This window comes from Myxine glutinosa, chromosome 8 (assembly GCF_964187855.1).
Source record: "Myxine glutinosa chromosome 8, kmMyxGlut1.1, whole genome shotgun sequence".
Lineage (NCBI taxonomy): Eukaryota > Metazoa > Chordata > Myxini > Myxiniformes > Myxinidae > Myxine > Myxine glutinosa.
Window position 1 is genome coordinate 11,616,823 of NC_136268.1, and position 18,888 is coordinate 11,635,710.

General features: G+C 43.2%; 1 protein-coding gene across 1 annotated transcript in view; it reads right to left on the bottom strand.

The window, feature by feature from the left end:
- Positions 1–1,265: 1,265 nt before the first annotated feature.
- Positions 1,266–18,888, bottom strand: part of LOC137412760 (zinc finger and BTB domain-containing protein 21) — a 38,142-nt gene continuing 20,519 nt past the window's right edge. Inside the window, exons 2-3 of the mRNA XM_068098053.2 lie at positions 5,719–6,215; positions 1,266–5,418 (exon numbers count right to left, since the gene is read on the bottom strand). Of these exons, the coding sequence (XP_067954154.1) occupies positions 2,722–5,418; positions 5,719–6,210 (3,189 nt within the window). The 5' untranslated portion in view covers positions 6,211–6,215 and the 3' untranslated portion in view covers positions 1,266–2,721. The remainder of the gene's footprint in view (positions 5,419–5,718; positions 6,216–18,888) is intronic.

Genomic DNA, 18,888 nt, shown 5'->3' on the forward strand with positions numbered 1-18,888 from the left:
AAGAAGGTTATAGATGCCTACGAGTCTGGGAAGGGATTTAAAAAGATCTCCAAAAATTTGAAATCAATCAATCGACTGTCCGGAAGATCATCTACAAGTGGAGAAGATTCCAAACAACTGCCAACTTGTTCAGACCAGGCCGCCCCAGCAAGTTCAGCTCGAGGGCAGACCGCAAAATGCTGAAAGAAGTCTCTAAGAACCCCAGAATGTCATCATGGGACCTACAGGTAGCTCTTGCCACTGTTGATGTCAAAGTGCACAGGTCTACCATTAGAAAGAGGCTGCACAAATTTGATCTACATGGGAGGTGTGCCAGGAGGAAACCTTTGCTGTCCAGAAAGAACATCAGGGCAAGACTAAAGTTTGCCAATGAACACCAAGGCAAAGACCAGCACTTCTGGAACAATGCGCTTTGGACAGATGAGTCAAAGGTAGAGATATTTGGCCACAGTACCAGAAGACATGTTTGGCGAAAATCAAAGACAGCATTTGACCACAAGAACCTGATACCAACTGTAAAGCATGGTGGTGGAAATATTATGGTTTGGGGCAGCTTTGCTGCATCAGGGCCTGGGCAGCTCACCATCATAGATTCCACTATGAATTCTTCATTGTACCAGAGGGTGCTTGAGGATAATGTGAGGCCATCTGTCGGAAAGTTGAAGCTCAACCGAAGGTGGACCTTGCAACATGACAATGACTCTAAACATAGCAGTAAATCCACCAAGGAATGGCTGAAAAGAAAGAAATGGAGGGTTCTGGAATGGCGAAGTCAAAGCCCGGATCTAAATCCCATCGAGATGTTGTGGGGGGATTTGAAACGAGCTGTGCATGCAAGAAACCCCTCAAACATCGCACAGCTGAAAGAATTCTGCATGGAGGAGTGGGCAAAAATTTCTCCCAGTCAATGTCAGAGACTGGTAGACAGTTATAAGAAACGCCTACTTGAGGTTGTTTCTGCCAAAGGGGCAATATCACCTATTAGAGCCAAGGGTGTACTTACTTTTTCCACAGGTGAAATTTGCATTTATGTTTATTTAAATTATACAATGGATTACTAAATGTAAATGTTTCATGATATTTGTTATATTATATCATCTTTATCTCTCAATATTGTTAAAATGAAGATCAAATAGCTGTATGTTGAAATATGTTGAAAAAGTCAAAACTTTACATGGGGTGTACTTACTTTTTCACGTGACTGTAAGTGGAGAAGGGGTGTAAAAAAAATCCCCAAAGATAAAATCAATCACACAAAACCTGAATTGCAGTGATTTACTGATTTTATTTATCAATGAAAGAAAATAAAATTTCCAGAAGTCAAAACATCTCATCCGAAGCACTGCCTTCGGGATGGAACCCACTTGAGCACAAACCCTCGCTTGAGATTATCTGGGTATGGTTTCAACAATGGCAGCACACTAGGCCTACAACACTGAGTTACAGTGAAACACGGTACGGTTGGAAATTACAGCAATGGGAATCACTCGGTGCTAAGAATAATCATGACTCATTGCTTTCAACTAGTTAGGGACCACAAGGCAGAGTAGACGTAGCTAGTTAGCTCAGGGCCTAGGAAGGCCTAGCTAGGCCTGAATAGGCTACAGCTGACCGCCCTACTGAAAGGCACTGTAGTTGGATGCTCGGTCGCCAGCTTCCAGGGTGTATTATTCCAGGGACATACGGTTAGTTACGGTACCACAGATTCAAATTTACACTCGGGTTCATATGGGAGGACGCAGTGTTTAAATCAGAGCTCAAATGACATTTCGAGGTAGCTGCTCTTACAAGCCACACAGTGTCAAAAGGAAAGCAACATCTAAATACAAGGGTTACTCATTTCCTGCCTTTCCAAGCAAAGTTCCTCCAAACAGAAATCCGCTTGGTACATTCTGGCCTAAATTGCAAAACAAGTGTTTGGTTGCCATAACGTAGCCAAATCTATCTGAGACGAATGAGTTAAAATTGAATTTCCTGGTGTAAATTACGATTTCATATTTTTGGGATTATTAGAGCTTTGTTTCCACATCGTTCACATCAACATTTAGTTCAAAGGCAAATCGTTCATTTGGGTTTGGATGTGTATTAACATCAAAAACATACAACTAATACTATACGGATCTCTACTTTAATAGCAGAAGAATAAAAAGTGAACAATATTTTACTTACACCACTTGAAAAATCAACTGTGGACCATATCGTCATGATAAAAAAGAAATCAAGATCGACAAGTTGTGTACATGTATGTGTGGGTACATGTATGTACATGTGTGTGTATGTGTACATGTGTGTGTGTATGTGTATATGTGTGTGTATGTGTATATGTGTGTGCATGTGTATGTGTACATGTGTGTGTATGTGTGTGTACATGTGTGTGTGTACATGTGGTGTGTACGTGTGTATGTGTTGGAGTTGGTGCGGATGGGTGGCAAATCATAATTCAATATTGTTGCATCCATTGCTCAATTTTTGGCATCAGGTATGTTAAAGGTTCATAGTTTACTGCAGATATGTCACAATATACAGAAGTCAATATAATGCTGATTCGATTTGCCTTCACAGAAGAGTAACATGAACATCTCAACAATGACAACTTCGGGTTTGACACGTGTTTTCAGTCCATTGAGGTTACGGCAACCAAACAATTAATTGGGATTATCTCAGCATTCTGTGTGTCTCCCTGCCAAAACAATATCCTGAAATATCTCTTCACCAGGTAAGTTAACTTGACAGCCTTTTTAGAACATAAGGAGCTGGAAGTGCATGGTGTGACTGCCAGTGGCTCCATAGGCGAAAATTGGTTCGGTAGGCCTTAAAACAGTCTGGACAGCGAAACGGTTTAAATGGGCAGAAGAGCTCTCGGTGTCGATCGAATTCGTAGGAGGTTTTGAAAGTCACCTCACACTTGGGACACACATGGGAGCTCCCAAAAGTAGGCCCAGGTTCAGTTGCAGCATCACCAATTGCTCCATCGCTGCTACTCGCTGAGCTTTCAGCCCCTGCCTCTAACGAAGGCTTGTCTTCTAGATCTTCACTTGCCTGCTTGGTCCTTTTTTTAACTGCATGAACTCCAGGTTTTAGCAAAACTAGTGTCAATTTCTCAGATTGGGATGGATCGGAATTTTGTGGTAATGAAGTACCTTGGTCCTTGGGACCTGTTTCTAGTATTTCAACACAACATGGCCCCTCGTTCTTGTGTCGCCAGAGGCTAAAAGCCGTGCGGAAAACCCGTAAGCACACTCTACACATTTGCTGTTCCTTGGACTTGTTATTGCACAATGGATCAGTTTCCACGCTAGAGTTCAGTTCACCACTTATTTTGCCAGGTTCTGTGCCTGATGCTAGATCCTCTGAGTATGGTTCTATACAATTTGGGTCCATTGCAGCATCTGAATTGACTTTCCCTTCAAGTCCAGGTGATCTGAGGTGTGGTGGGCTTACGCCACCCTGTCTGCATTCCATTTTGTCATTACAAGTCGGACTGTCAACTGAATCTTCAGGTACATCTTCAGCGATAAGCAAATTGTCCCCAGAGTCCCCAGAATCATCAGCATCTGATAGCCAGTGAGAGCTAACACGAGCCGTGGGTGCAGGGTTGGGCTGCATATTGTAGTCGTCAGCAGTCGGCCTACGAACCGATCCATAAACTGATCTGGTTTTTGTTCTAACTGCAAAATGACGTCGAGACATTGATGCGCGCCTTGCACCACGTCTGCCTCTCCTTGGACGCTTTGGAGAAGAACCTAAGTATCCTAACATATCGAGGTTAGAATCAAAATCAGATTCTGCTATTGCTTTCTTGCCTTCATCTGTGGAAAGCAACGGTTCCTCAGGAAATTTCCGAGGCCTACCACGTCCTCGTTTTAATTGCCTTGTTGCAGCACGACTTCTGACAGAAGTTCGTCTTCTACATCGCCCTCTCCTGGTTTCACTCAAAACAGAAGCTACTGGGGATAAACACAAGCCCCTCATATATTTCTGATCTTTGTTGTCATTTGTACACATTGTTTGGATATTGTCACTCTTCTCCACAAAGGTGTCTTCTTTATCGGTTACACTATTCTTCAGACTGTCATCTATTATACCATCCACGCTAGTTGCCTGTGCAAAACATTGCTCAGAGTTTACTTGTGTTGTATCATATGATTCCTCAGGGTCACAGAAAAGACCATCAGAATCAAAGAGAGAATGCTGTGCTTGACAGTGTGTCCACACCTTAAACTTGGACAGAAAACGTCTGTGACAAACAGGGCATGGGTATGGTCTGGCAGGGTCATGATAATCACGAGCATGTCGACAGAGGGCAGCCATAGAGTAGAACAAACGATTGCATTCGGAGCAACACAGGGGTTTTCGTGTCTCAGAATCATCAACTGGAAGGGCTTCCAGGGGCAAAATTGGAAGCTCCTCAGGCCCAAAGTCCTGGGGCACGAGTTTCCTCATGGGTGGTGAGTCTGGGTCAATACCTGGTCGGTAACAACTCAGAGACTGTGGACGAGTATGAAGCATATTGAGCCTGTGAGCCATCGATCCAATACTAGAGAGTGAAGTAGAGCCTGTGTCAATGGGGGCTTCTTGCACAGAAATGTGATTATTTGTGTAATCAAACTCAACCGGTGAGTTGGTATTGGCTTGTTGCACATCACTGTCATTCTGTAGCACACCACTTGCTGGATGGCTACTTGGTATATCCTCGTCGCTACAACTGTCCGCTGCTTCCTGCTTCATGACCGTATTAAACCGTTCTGAGTTTAGATATGGAACTTCCAGTCCTGAACTTGTATAGCTTTTGGTTGATAGGTTAGTGGGCTCCAGAGAGAGGGACTTTGAATCACAGGGCGAGCGTAAACTGGAGCCACCAAAATATTCACCATCTACCTTTCCGTATCTTTGCCAGTACTCAGCAGTCAAATCAGATAGTTCCGAAGTTGGCTCAGTCTTCAGGTTCAACTGATCAATCAAGGTCATGTCAGAGTCTTTGCGAGGATGAAACACAAACTGTGGTTCACCACCTGATAGTTCCTGCAAGGTTTGTTGGATGACACCAGACTCTTCGTTACTCCTCATGTCTGAAGATGTTGGCATCTGCATCATTTCAAAATTTGAAGATCGATGTGAAGATGAGGACCAAACAGTATCATCCAACCAGGCAGGCTTCCGTCGGTTTCTAGTTCTTAATCCTTTGCTGTCAGCACGTCTCAATATGCTATTCGTCTTTTTCTCATCCCGCTTTTGCCGAGCACTGCAAACAACAGGTTGAACAGTCTGCTGTAGTCGGGCGATAGTGCGTTCAAGTGATGTGCCACGGGCAGAACGGCGAGGTTGTGAGATCGGCACATTCTGCCTCTTAGTGTTGTTTTGTCCACTGCCAGGCATCAAGCTTTTGTCGCTTAATGTCAACGACTGCTGTGATGTTTCCTGTGTGAAACAGGACAAGCGATAGTGGGAATTTGGACAAGGAAACACAGCACAAAAAACAAGTTATCACAAGTTAACTCATATCTTTCTGACCATCCAAACAACCTAGGACCTAATTTAACAATCAAGAGTGTATGTGTGCAAATTGCACCTGTATACCAAAGTTATTTCATGAGCAAAGTGTAATACCTGCTTACAACAGCTTCACACGATATACTTTTCAGATCATTACCAATGAATTACATCTGAATTTACCATTTTGTATTTAGTGCTTATTGTAAAAAATTAGTGAAGAATTACCTGTGGCTTTGATTCCTGTGCATAGCATTCCAGATTGTGCTGTTCACCCTCCACACCAGTATGAGTAGGCCCTGGAAATAGTCCAGCAGGTGCATGACTTTCCAACTCCGAGAGAAAATTCACTCCCAGCTTGCGGCCTAGGCTTTGAACTGTAGCAAGATCAGAGGGAGAGACCGCAAGGCTTGCCGTGTACAGAAACCCAAGCACATGCTCAAGTGTTCCTGGCGCTGCGTCCAGGTGCACGACTGCCGGTTGACTTGCCGTTCCTGAGGTTTCAGGCTGGGGGGTGAGGATCCGTCGAAAATGAGAGCTCCCAGCAGCAAGCACACAGCGGTGTGCACGGAATTTAGCATCGCCTGCGATAAGGATCACGTCACAGTGCTGGGCAGCGTGGCGGTCAGCGTTCAGAAAGCTGAGGAACGCCAAAGGGTGTCCGGGGTCCACGAAGTGCAGCAAGTGCTGGGCGGCCACGGGTTGTGTGACGTCCATCATACAGCCTGTAGGGAAGGTGAACACACCGCCATTGTCATTTTATAAACATTCTGGCTGTGTCCACTGAATTTAATTTTCAAAATGTCGAAAATAAAATAAGGAAATACAAGTGCATTAAGAAAATGAGAAACTATTTCAAAAGGATGTAGGGCCTACAAAAGTAGTGTCATTGAAACTACTATGGTACATTAAAACAGACTGACCTTTTCTTTTATATTCTGCAGACAAAACAACTCAATTTTGCCAAACCTGCAATTCTTCTAACCTCTTCCTGATTCGTTAAATAACCCAAACTCAACGTTTTATAAGCATTTTATAACTGAGGAAGATGTATTTTTTTTTTAATTGGAGGTATCATGTTGTCAACTTGTTCAACACAAGTCAACACAAGTTGTCAACACAAGGCAACTTGTTCAACACCGCATTCAACCCCTGACCGTCTCTTCTCCTTCTCCTTCCTTTCTGTTTGGTTATTTAATTATGTATTTTTGTCTTTTTTGTCTTTGTTTTACGTACTATGTCAAAGCGTCTTTGGGTTTCTTGAAAAGCGCTATACAAAATAAATGTATTATTATTATTATTATTATTATTATTATTACAAAAAATGACCCCATGGATTAGAATGACTGACCACATTTACGTGAAGGACCAGTGACATGGAAAATATTTTGAAAAAGGTTTGTTAAAAGTAACTCAGGTATAAGTTTCTCAAGTGACCTGGACTCGGCTCTTCCATACAACAGGAGCAAGAACTGCTTGGCAACACTGAATGGGAGTAGCGATACTGAGAGCGACTTATTACCAGGTGTACTTGTGAACGATTCAAGTTTTGATGAAGAAAATGAACAAGACAACAAAGAAAGCATCCAAGAAGGTCGCCACATTATGGTTGGTACATCTTAATCATACTAAAAACAACACAACAACATGCATTTTAAAGGCCATTTTCCCTGCTAGAGCGGGGGTTAGCCTCGCGGCCCCCATGACAATCTTCTCCATTTTGCCCTATTTTCTGCATCTCTCCTTGTTAACCCCCTTGCCCGCATTTCTTCTTCCACCATCTTTAGCCAAGTCTTTCTCGGTCTTCCCCATCCTCTACTTCCTTCTACATTCATTTCCATCACTCTTCTCAACCAGTCACTTTCATCCTTCCTCAACACATGACCAAACCATCTCAACCTGTTCCTCTTCACAGCATCAATCACAGGCTCTATTCCCATCATCTTTCGCAATTCATCATTTGTCTTCCTCTCTCTCAACGATACTCCGCACATCCACTGAACCATTCGCATTTCCACTCTTTCTAGCCTTCGTTGCTGCTCTACGTTCATTACCCATGTCTCGCTCCCATAAATCATAACACTTCTCACACATGCAGCATACACCTTTCCATTCAGCTTCAACAACACTCCCCTCCTCATCAGCACGCCACTCAGTTCCCGAAACTTCTTCCATGCACCACCTGATCCACCTTCTCCATTCAGCATGTCTCCGAGGTAGCAAAATGTTTTCACACCTTCCAGCTTCACGCCGTCTCCAAGATCCAACTCAACATTTCCTCCATCTGCAGCTCCCTCTGTGCACACCTTACATTTGAATGTAGCTGCCACACTGGTTAATGACCCTCTCAGACCACTACATTTTTGATGAACCCACTCAGCGCACATTGTACATTGAATGGAGTTCACTCCGACACCCTTCCTACACACAGCACAGGGCCACTTCCCAGTTCTTTCCACATCACCACATGCTTTACCACTTGCCATCACCTTCGTTTTTCCGATATTCACCTTCAGACCTTTTGTCTCCATACATTCCTTCCACTTGTTCATCTTTTCCTTCAGTCCATCCATACTTTTCACAATCAACACCAGATCATCTGCATACAACAACTCCCACGGTAAACCCTCCTTTACGTTCTGAGCCAGCACCTCCATCACAGCTACAAATAGTAGTGGACTTAATACTGACCCCTGATGCACTCCCACCTTCACCTCAAACTCACCACTGTTCCCGTCCTTCGTCCTTACAGCTGTGCGCGCTCTTTTGTACATTGCCATCACTACTCTGATCAACCATTCCTCCACTCCTAACTTCCTCAATGCCCATGTCAATACTTTGTGTGGAACCCTATCGAATGCTTTCTCCAGATCAATAAACCCAAGAAACAACTTCTTCCTCTTCTCCATGTACTTCTCCTGCAACTGCCTCACAATGAAAAGCGCGTCTGTCGTTCCTCTTCCTGGCATAAATCCAAACTGCATTTTGTCGATCTTCACTTTCTTCCTTATCCTCCTCTCCAACACCCTTCCCAATACCTTCATTCCATGCTCCAATAACTTTATCGCTCGGTACGAGCCACACTCCAGAGGGTCACCTTTCCCCTTGTATAGAGGGATGAGGGTACTCAGTTCCCAATCCACTGGAATGCGGCCTTCTTTCACCACCAGATTACAGATCTCTGTCATTCTCTTCACACCCCAACTTCCTGCTGCCTTCAACATATCTCCCACAACTCCCGTCGGCCCTCCCGCTTTTCTACTCTTCATTGCTTTTATCGCTTCCTCAACTTCCTTCTCAGTTATCTTCTCTGCCGGTCCTAAAGCTGGGTTACTCTCTATGTTGCCATCCCATTTATTCTCTGTATTCAACGGCATTTCCATATATCTTTTCCATCTTCCTTTAATTCCATCTGGGTCCATAACGATTTGTCCCACTTCATCCTTCAAGCAACTCACCCCCATCACATCACACCTCTCTTTCGCTATCTGCTTTGCAATCCTGAATACCGCTCTCTGACCCTCTTCCGAATCCAAGCGTTCTCTGAACATTTTCCTACATGTCTCCTGCGCCTTTGCTACCTCTTTCTTTGCAGCCTTCTTGGCTGCCTTATAACTTTCATGTTCTGCTTTTTCTGCTCCCGTACCCTTCGCCTTCTGCCACTCCTTGAACTTCTTCCTTTTCTCGTCAATCCTCTTTCCAACTTCATCATCCCACCACCATGTTTCCGAGTGCCTCGGTGGTCCTTTTGTCCATCCACATACCTCACCAACGGCTCCCAACAGACTAGCTTTCATTGACATCCAACCACTTTCAAGCTCAACCACATCATCCTCTACCCTACTCAGCCTCTCTTTTAATGCCTCCCTTACTGTCACCTCTTTCAACCTCCACACCTTCATTCTCGGTTGGTACTTCACCCGCCGAGCTCTCCTCGCACCTTTCACCCTTATGTCGCAGACAACCAAGTGGTGCTATGAAACAGCCTCCTCCCCCGGGATCACCTTTGTGTCCCGGAGATGCCCCCTATCTCGCCTACGCACCATCAGGTCGTCAACGGTTGTCGTCAACCCACCTGACGTGTATGTAACAAGCTTATCATCCCCTTTCTGGAACTGAGTATTACAATTCAGCTCCATCAGCAAACTCCAAAATCCTTTCACCTTCTCCATTTCTCACACCATATCCGTAACCCCCATGAACTGTCTCAAAACCGTCCATACTCCTTCCCACATGTCCATTTAGGTCTCCTCCTACCACAACTACTTCCTTATCTTTCACGTTTTCCATCAGCTTCTCTATCGCACACCAGAACTTGTCCTTCTCCTCATCGCTCCGACCAACCTGTGGAGAGCATATCCCGAGATGACGTTCACCAAGAGCTTTCCAATCATCATTTTCACCATCATCAACACTTCACTCACTCTCTTCACACTCACCACACTGTCTACAAACTCCTCAGAAAACAGGACACCAACACCATTCACGCCCTCCGGGCACCCTTGCCACACAAACTTGTATTTCTGTCCCTGCCTACCCTTCACCATTCTCACACCACTTCCCTTCCATCTCGTCTCTTGCACACAACATATGTCCACTCTTCTTCTGACCAATACTTCCACCACTTCTCCTGATCTCCCTGTCATTGTCCCTACATTCCATGTCCCAAACCTCAGAAACCGATCTCCACTTCGGGCTGTACCCTGCCCACATGTAGTTGTAATTGTCATGGTTCTCTTTTTGAGGCAATGTTTTTATGGCCGGATGCCCTTCCTGACGCCAATAATAGTACATGATAACAATAATAGTACATGCAACCAAAAATGTTTACAGTAGATGAGAACCACAACAACGGAAGTGATGAATCCGTAACACTCCACCCCCTCAAGAAAGAAAGTTGGAACATCGTGAAAACTTTCTTTGCAAGCAAAAACTCTATTAACAAACAAAAGTAAAACTCACCCCCAAATGATCAATTCACGTGAGCAACAATAATTAATATTCCCCAAAATAAAGCAACAAAACTTCCAAACAACCTACAGGAATTTCCAAAGTTAGTTCACTCTGGATAAAGCATCCGCAACGACATTGTCCCTGCCCTTTACATGCTCAATTTCCAAGTTGAACTCCTGCAAAGCCAAACTCCATCTCATCAACCTCTGATTTTTATTTTTCATTTTTTGAATGAAGGTTAAGGGGTTGTGATCAGTGAAGACTTTTATAGGAAAGGTAGTAGTTCCTAGGTACACCTCGTAATGCTGAAGCGCTAGCAGGAGAGCAAGGGTCTCTTTTTCCATGGTGGCATAATTTGCCTGGTGTTTGTTAAACCTTTTGGAATAGTAGCACACCGGGTGATCCACTCCATCCTCATCTTCCTGTAATAGAACTGCCCCAGCCCCCACATCACTTGCATCAATGGCCAACCTGAATGGTTCTTGAAAATCCGGGGCTGCTAGGCCAGGAGAGCTCATTAATATTGCTTTGACGTGGGCAAAGGCAGCCTGACATTTGTCATCCCAAACAAACTTGGTCTCTTTCCTCAGCAAATTCGTCAAAGGGGTTACCACATGAGAAAAATTCCTGCAGAACCGCCGGTACCAACCAGCCATACCCAAGAATCTCATAAGCTCCTTCTTCCCTTTTGGAACTTGGAAGCGATCAATGGCTTCTATCTTGGCTGTCACCGGTTGCACCTGACCCTGACCTACTACATGGCCTAGGAACACCACCTGTGCTTTTACAAACTCACTCTTAGATAAGTTGATGGTCAACCCTGCCTCGGTCAGTTTCTTGAAAAATGCATGAATTTGTTTAATATGATCTTCCATGGTCATGGTGTGTATGATGACATCATCCAGATATGCCTCCACCCCCTCAAGGTCTGCAATAAGCTTATTAATCAGCCGTTGAAATGTAGCAGGCCCATTTTTCAATCCAAAGGGAAGAACCTTGTACTGATACAACCCATTTGGTGTGACTAAAGCCGAGATTTCCTTGGCTCTATCAGTAAGAGGAATCTGCCAATACCCTTTCAGCAAGTCAAATTTAGTTACAAATTTAGCTGGGCCTATTCTATCAATACAGTCATCAATCCTCGGGATGGGATATGAGTCGGTCTTGGTCACTGCATTAACCCGTTTTAAATCCGTACAACAGCGAAAACTGCCATCGGGTTTTGGAACCAACACACATGGTGAGCTCCATTCACTGCTGCTTGGTTCGATGATGTCATTCTCCAACATATACTGAACCTCCTTCCGAAGATACTCCATCTTCACAGGGTTCATCCGATAGGGGTGTTGCTTCACAGGAGTGGCTTCCCCCACCTCAATATCATGATATACCAAGTCACTATGACCAGGTACATCTGTGAACAAATGTGCAAACTCAAAGATTAGGCTGGATAGTTGTCCTTGTTGTTCCCTCGTCAAATGAGCTAATTTCTCATCTAAATGACTCAACACTTCTGAGTTCGTCAATCTGGGACAAGCCTGGTCATCAAAGTTATCAAACTTCACACCGGCCTCAACCTCTGGATTATCTTGCACCCCGACTATAGGCACGACAGGTGAGACAGGAACCATTTTCCCCACAGGCTTCCTCTCATAATATTTCTTCAGTCGGTTGACATGGCACAGCTGCCGCTTTTTCCGTCGGTCGGGAGTTGTCACCACGTAATCTGTTTCATTAACCCTCCTTTCGATTGCATAGGGACCAAAATATCCAGCCTGTAGTGGCTGACCTGGAACAGGAAGCAACACCAACACTCGGTCCTCAGGACTGAAATTTCTTATCTGAGATTTCTTGTCTCACTTTCATTTTATCCTGTGTCACTTTCAAGTTTCTTCTCGCAACTTCACAAGACTTTGCCAATCTGTGCCTAACCGTTGACACATACTCTCCCACTGTTGACTGTGATTCCTCCTGTAGCCACTGTTCTTTCACCAATTTCAACGGTCCTCGCACTGCGTGTCCAAACACAAGTTCAAAAGGACTGAATCCCAACTACTCCTGAACAGATTCCCTCGTAGCAAACAACAATAAGGGTATTCCTTTATCCCAATCCTTGTCACATTCAAAACAATACGTTATGATCATATTCTTCAATGTCTGGTGAAACCTTTCCAAGGCCCCTTGGCTCTCGGGATGGTAAGTACTTGATCTTACTTGCTCCACTCCCAACAGGTATACCACTTGCTGAAAAAGCGTTGACATGAAATGGGAACCCTGATCAGACTGGATGACCTTAGGTAGGCCAACAAAAGTGAAAAATTTAATCAAGGCCTTCGCAATAACTGCCGCAGTAATTTTTCTAAGAGGCACTGCCTCTGGGAACCTTGTGGAAGCGCACATGATGGTCAACAAATACTGATGTCCAGCCTTAGTTTTAGGTAAAGGGCCTACACAGTCAATAATGACATGGCTGAATGGCTCTTCAAAAGCTGGAATTGGTTTTAAAGGTGCGGATGGGACTTTCTGATTAGGTTTTCCCACCAGCTGGCAAGAGTGGCAAGATTTACAGAACTCCGCCACATCACGTCGCAATCCTGGCCAGAAAAAATGTACCAATATTCTGTCACATGTCTTGTTCACTCCAAGGTGCCCGGCCAAAGGTGTCTCATGCGCCAAACTCAATATCTCCTTCCGGTACGGCGGTGGCACCACAATTTGGTAATGAACTTTCCACTCATCGTTTGCTGGCACCTCCGGTGGTCTCCATTTTCTCATGAGTATTTCCCCTTTCATGAAGTAACCAACAGGTATCTTCATAGCCTCTTCCTCTGTAACGGCTTTATCAATCAAACTCCGGAGTTCCGAATCTCTGTGTTGTTCTTCAACAAGTCTCTTTCGGACCAGCACCGTTTGTTCAACCTCATTCCCAGATGTCTCCGACGGACACTCCATTTCCTCTTTTGTTCCAGATGCCACCTTTTCCTTCGGTTCCTTGATGTCACTCCCTTTCCTATTATCTCTTCCAGACTTTTCCTCCAATACCTCTAAGGAACCCAAATCCACATCGCCTTCCTTCTCCTTCTCTTCAGGGCGCTTCCTTCCCATAGCGCTAGTCACTGCACAGGATGGAAAGATACCAGGAATCTCCTGCTCTAACTGTGCAGTTTTATTTACCATACTGGGCTTTTCAACCAACATTGGATTAGCAGAAACTCGACCACCGGCCAAATCATTCCCGATAATAAAAGAGATTCCCTCTACAGGAAGAGTGGCTTGTAAACCTACAGTAACCGGTCCTGACACCAAATCAGACTCTAAATGGATGACATGAAGAGGAGCTTTAACATAGCCACCAACCCCCTGTAAAAGAACATTAACACCAGATGCCGTCTTCTCTGACAATGGAAAAATGCCTTCAAGCATCAAAGATTGATGTGCTCCTGTGTCACTCAATACCCTAACAGGTCTCTGGTTAGTTAAGTCTCCATCCAGTGACACAAACCCCTCTGAAATAAAAGGTTTGTAACCCTCTTGGACAAGGTCGTTCTGTGATGCCGTAACTTTGGCATGGGAGCCTTCACAAGGCACTGTCCTCCAAGGACGATTTCTCGCATTGGCCAATGCATTCGGAGTTGTACTACTCTGACTCTGCTCCTGATTTTTCCTTTTCAGGGCGTAACATTGGGACATGAAATGCCCAGGTTTCTTGCCAAAAGCGCAAGTAGGCCCGGAGGAAAAACTCGTGGTCTATCTCGGGCCCCCCGGAAGATAAGTCTGTCTTGGAACTGCAGTTTTCTGATCCCTAAAAGTCGCGATATCAGATTTGTCCCCATAGTCCTCTCTAGGCCGCCTCATGAAAATCTGTCCTCCGAACCTGATTTACCATTACTCCCCTGGCTAACTCTAGGCGGGAAGTTAGGTTTGTGGAACCCCATCCTGTGTGTCAAGGCATAGTCATCTGCCATGGTTGCTGCCTCATACAACTCTGGTACTTTCTTCTCATCCAGATGTACTTTAATGTCCACGTGGACAAACTGTTTGAATTCCTCCACCAAGATCAATTGTCGTAACAGGTTGAAGTCTTTCCCAATCTCCTTCGAGTCACACCACCTATCAAACATGGTTTCCTTCATTCTGGCAAACTCCACATGGGTCTCACTCTCCCTCTTCCTGGCATTCCTGAATTTTTGCCGGTAAGCTTCAGGGACCAATTCATAGGCTTTGAGAATGGCTTTCTTCACTATCTCATAATCTGCACATTGGTCAACCAGTAAAGCCGAATAGATATCTTGAGCTTTACCCACCAGAACACTTTGCACTAACACAGTCCAGGACTCCACAGGCCATTTTAGCATTTGAGCCACCTTCTCAAAATGTAAAAAAAACTTGGCTACCTCCTTTTCATTGAAGGGTGGAACCAGCCTCACATGCCTACCAACATCCCAAGAGTTCTCACTAGTTGTCAAACTAGCCGGCATGGATACTACTTCTCTCCGTTCTCCCAGTAATTCCAGCTCCTTGAGTTTAAGTTCCTTCTGATACTCCATGTCCCGTTCCTTTAACTCACTTTCGGCTCTCCTTTCCTCTGCTCTTCTTTCTTCGGCTTCCTTTTCAGCTCTCCTTTCCTCTGCTCTTTCCTCTGCTCTTCTTTCCTCGGCTTTCCATTCCAACTCTTTTAACCTTTCCTGGCTCTGCAGTTGCATCTCCATTTTCCGGAGCTCCACATTTCCTTTTTCCTCGGGTAACCATTCCAAGGCTACCTCTTCCCATGTTCCTTGTCCCACTAGAGACTCCACCACCAATGTCTGAATCTCTGCTTTCTTCATACTAACTCGGACCTCCAAGTTAAAATATTTGGCCAATATCATGAGTTCCGATCTTTTTAATGCCTGGAACTGTGCCTCATTCGGGGACGCTACAAACTTTTCTGTGTCAAACACCATGGTGACTATCATTTAGCACCTGTTAACCTTCACACAATTATTTTTCAAATTTTTAGAAAAATTTGGGAATGTTAGAAAATTCCAAATTTGGGAATTTTGGGAATGTTTGGGAATTCTATCCCGGACGAGGCCCCAATTTCCGTTACGTGCTCCTCCCCAAACCCCGGTCACGGTGTACCTCCGAGCCCCGAGAGGAGTCACGGCAGAAAGATGTGTTATTCTGTGTGTCAAAGATCAATGGTGAAACCACACCAATTGTTACCAACAAGCAAGTATTGTATTAATATCACACAATAATAACAGTACAATAACAATAGTAATCAATTGTACAACCAATATATCATTCCTATGATGGTACCATCAGTTTCGTACAATATAACTCTCTGTGCTCCAAGTGAGCGAAAATAACATTCCCAATGTCTCTGTCCCGGCTTCAAGCCAAAGTCGATCCACGCTCCAGTGATCGTCAGAACGATGTTGTATCGAGACCAGAATCCCGCTCGGTTGACAGTCACACTGCCAAAGATGGGCAAAAGTGTCCTCAAGAGGCGGCTGGGAAATCACACCTTCGGGTATGGAAGTTCAATGGCTCCCAATCGGCGAACCGCAAATTCACACTCAAAATCCACGTTACACACACACACCAGGTTAACGTCTGGATGCGGTGAAATGGTTGAAGCGATGTGAAAAACCTGGAGCGATGCGAAATCAGGCGCGAGGCAAAATGGCCAACGGTCCGTTCTCGAGACGTAACGGCACTCCAATGATTCTCTTCGGAATCAACCGCAAAACCTGTCACACAGGTTTATCTGTCACAGCGATAACAACTCTGTCGCAGGAATCCCTTTCCCAGGAAACCCCAAAGTTCACCAGTGACCCAGGTTCGCCAGCGTTTGCTCCAGACCTCAAAGCAGCTCGGATCCTTCTCGACCTCACTCACTCCGCCTCCTTTTTTTCTTCTTCTTCTTCTTCTTCGTCCGGTTCCCGATCCGGTTTCCGGTTTCTTTTAAAACACTAACTTTTTTTTACCTTTCGAAAACAGTTATCTCTATTTCACCTAAACGATAACAATAATAGTACATGCAACCAAAAATGTTCACAGTGGATGAGAACCACAACAACGGAAGTGACGAATCCGTAACACTTTGTATAATAATTTGGTAAATCAATACCCGACTCTTGGGAAGCTGTAAAGATAGAACCGTCTTTGCCAACGTGTCATTTTTGATGATTAAAAATAAGAAGATTAATAAATTAATAAGATTAAAAATGAATAAGAGATTAATAAGATTAATTAAAATTAATAAGATTTAAAATAATATCATAAAATTTTTTATTATTGTTGAGATGAAATAATACGTATTTAAACATAATTGCCCGCAACATTAGGAATTTACTTCTTGGATCGGAGATGTTTGATAAACACCATGCTGTAGGAATTTAATTACTTCAAGAGGTGGGGGGAGTCCATAACTATCGAAATATTATTTATCCCGACTATTATGAATACAAGTTCAATGAGACCCATTCCCACTATTATCATCTAAATTCATAATAATATTCTTTGTATTTTTGGACAACTTTGACAATTCATCTCTCATACAAATAATTACGTTATCGAGTTTTAGTTTTTTACAATATTTATCGAGTTGTATATTTGATGTTGTATTCTTTCCAAATAGTTTAAACCACTCCTCCATTTCATTTATGAGAAAGATATAATCCATTACCCCTTTTAGTTAGTTTTACACCCGCCTGTGCGATAGAAGAAAGCATATCTCCAACTAACGATCTCGCTTTATCAGGCAGGCTTTCAAGTTTTTCAGCAAAATCTACAATTACACCACTTCCACTAATTTGTTTCTCCAACTCCTTGTTATGCCTTTCCAATTCTTTTTGAGCTTTTAGTTGTGCCTTCCTTTCGTTAGAAGTTTTTACCGCTGCCGAAATACCACCCGTCAAAGCTCCCGCTGCACTTAAACTAGCAAATAGAGGAATTAAAAATGGAAGAAAGCCTCCGTTTGTTTCCTTTATTGAATATTTCTTCAACATTGGTTTTGTAATTTTAAAACTAAGTGAACCAATACTATTTAGTGTTTCCACTTGCACTTTTGTGAGCAAAACACTAATTCTTATATCGCCTTTTCTTTGAATTGTACGAACATTAATTGCACAAGGTTTTTGATTTTGAATACAAGACGATAGTTTATCACGATTTGTTTGATTAACATATACATCATTTAGTACTTTATTCATTTTATTTATGAAAATATTTTTTTCAATTATTACTTATGTGATATTAATCATAACGCCATTATCCGTATTCATCTGTAGTTCTGTTTCTTCCAAGAGCAAACAATACGCGTCAACGTCTTCATTCTACCCTCTTTCAATGTATAGAAAAGTATCCACTCTATTAGACTTTATAGTTTCCTTTTGAGTGCTCAGGTCAATCGCGTAGATTGTATATAGATAGACTTTTAAACGCAGTCATATCCAAAATGGGGTCCTTATTACCGTTGCTTTCACACACCTTTTGGTAGGACTTGTAGGCTTCAGCATAATCATTTTTTTCCCAATTAATTTCCAATCTATCTCGCGGGTAAAATGTACCATCTAGAGAAACCCGAAGTTGTTTTACCTTGGCATTATCACTCAACGCATTATTCTTATCGGTAGCAGTATCTCCATCGGATTTCTTAAAAATGAGCCATAGGTACCGAGGCTTTCCTTCCAGAACACCTAAATTCCTAGTGTAGGTAGTGTGTTCCAGTTTAACGTGTTGACATCTTCTTTTAAGGTACGATACATTTAGCGGGGTCATTGAGTTAAGTCTTCAATTCAACATCTCTTCCGTTTTAAGATGAGGAGTATATTCACTGATATACCAACACAGGTCATTAATAACAAATTTATTGTTATCGCCGAAAGCATTAGCAGCCCCAAAAAGCAATCTATTTTCATTATCATTCCTTTGCAGTTGAAATCTAATTTTAAGTCCATACAGAACTTTATCATAATCACAAAATCCAAATATACCTTTAAGGGGTACTGCTACGGTAAAACTATTCTCTGCTTTTGTATCATCATTATACATTGCTTCCTTTGACTATAACCAGGGTCACCGTTTTTTCCCGTTGTCATATCACGAATAAAACCTTTAACAGACCCCTTACCCATTCTATCACTAAAGGAATATAGTGTGAATTTCATCATTTCAGATGTAGCAGAGACATAATCAACTTCTTGCGTTCCAATATACAAACGAATACTATCAAACATTTTCCAGAAGAAATCATTTACGAATGTAGCGTTTATGTTAGCTGGAGCCTTAGTGAACTTAAATTTACACAACAAGAAACTATCAGCTCGATTCAAGTAAGTTTGTTGATTATTTATCTCAAAACCTTTTGTGCCATTCGTATTCCAATCTGTTCCCGTTATTGCATTTACTTTAAAATAATCTTCTTTTCTAGTAGAGGTGGAAACAATTATCGTATCA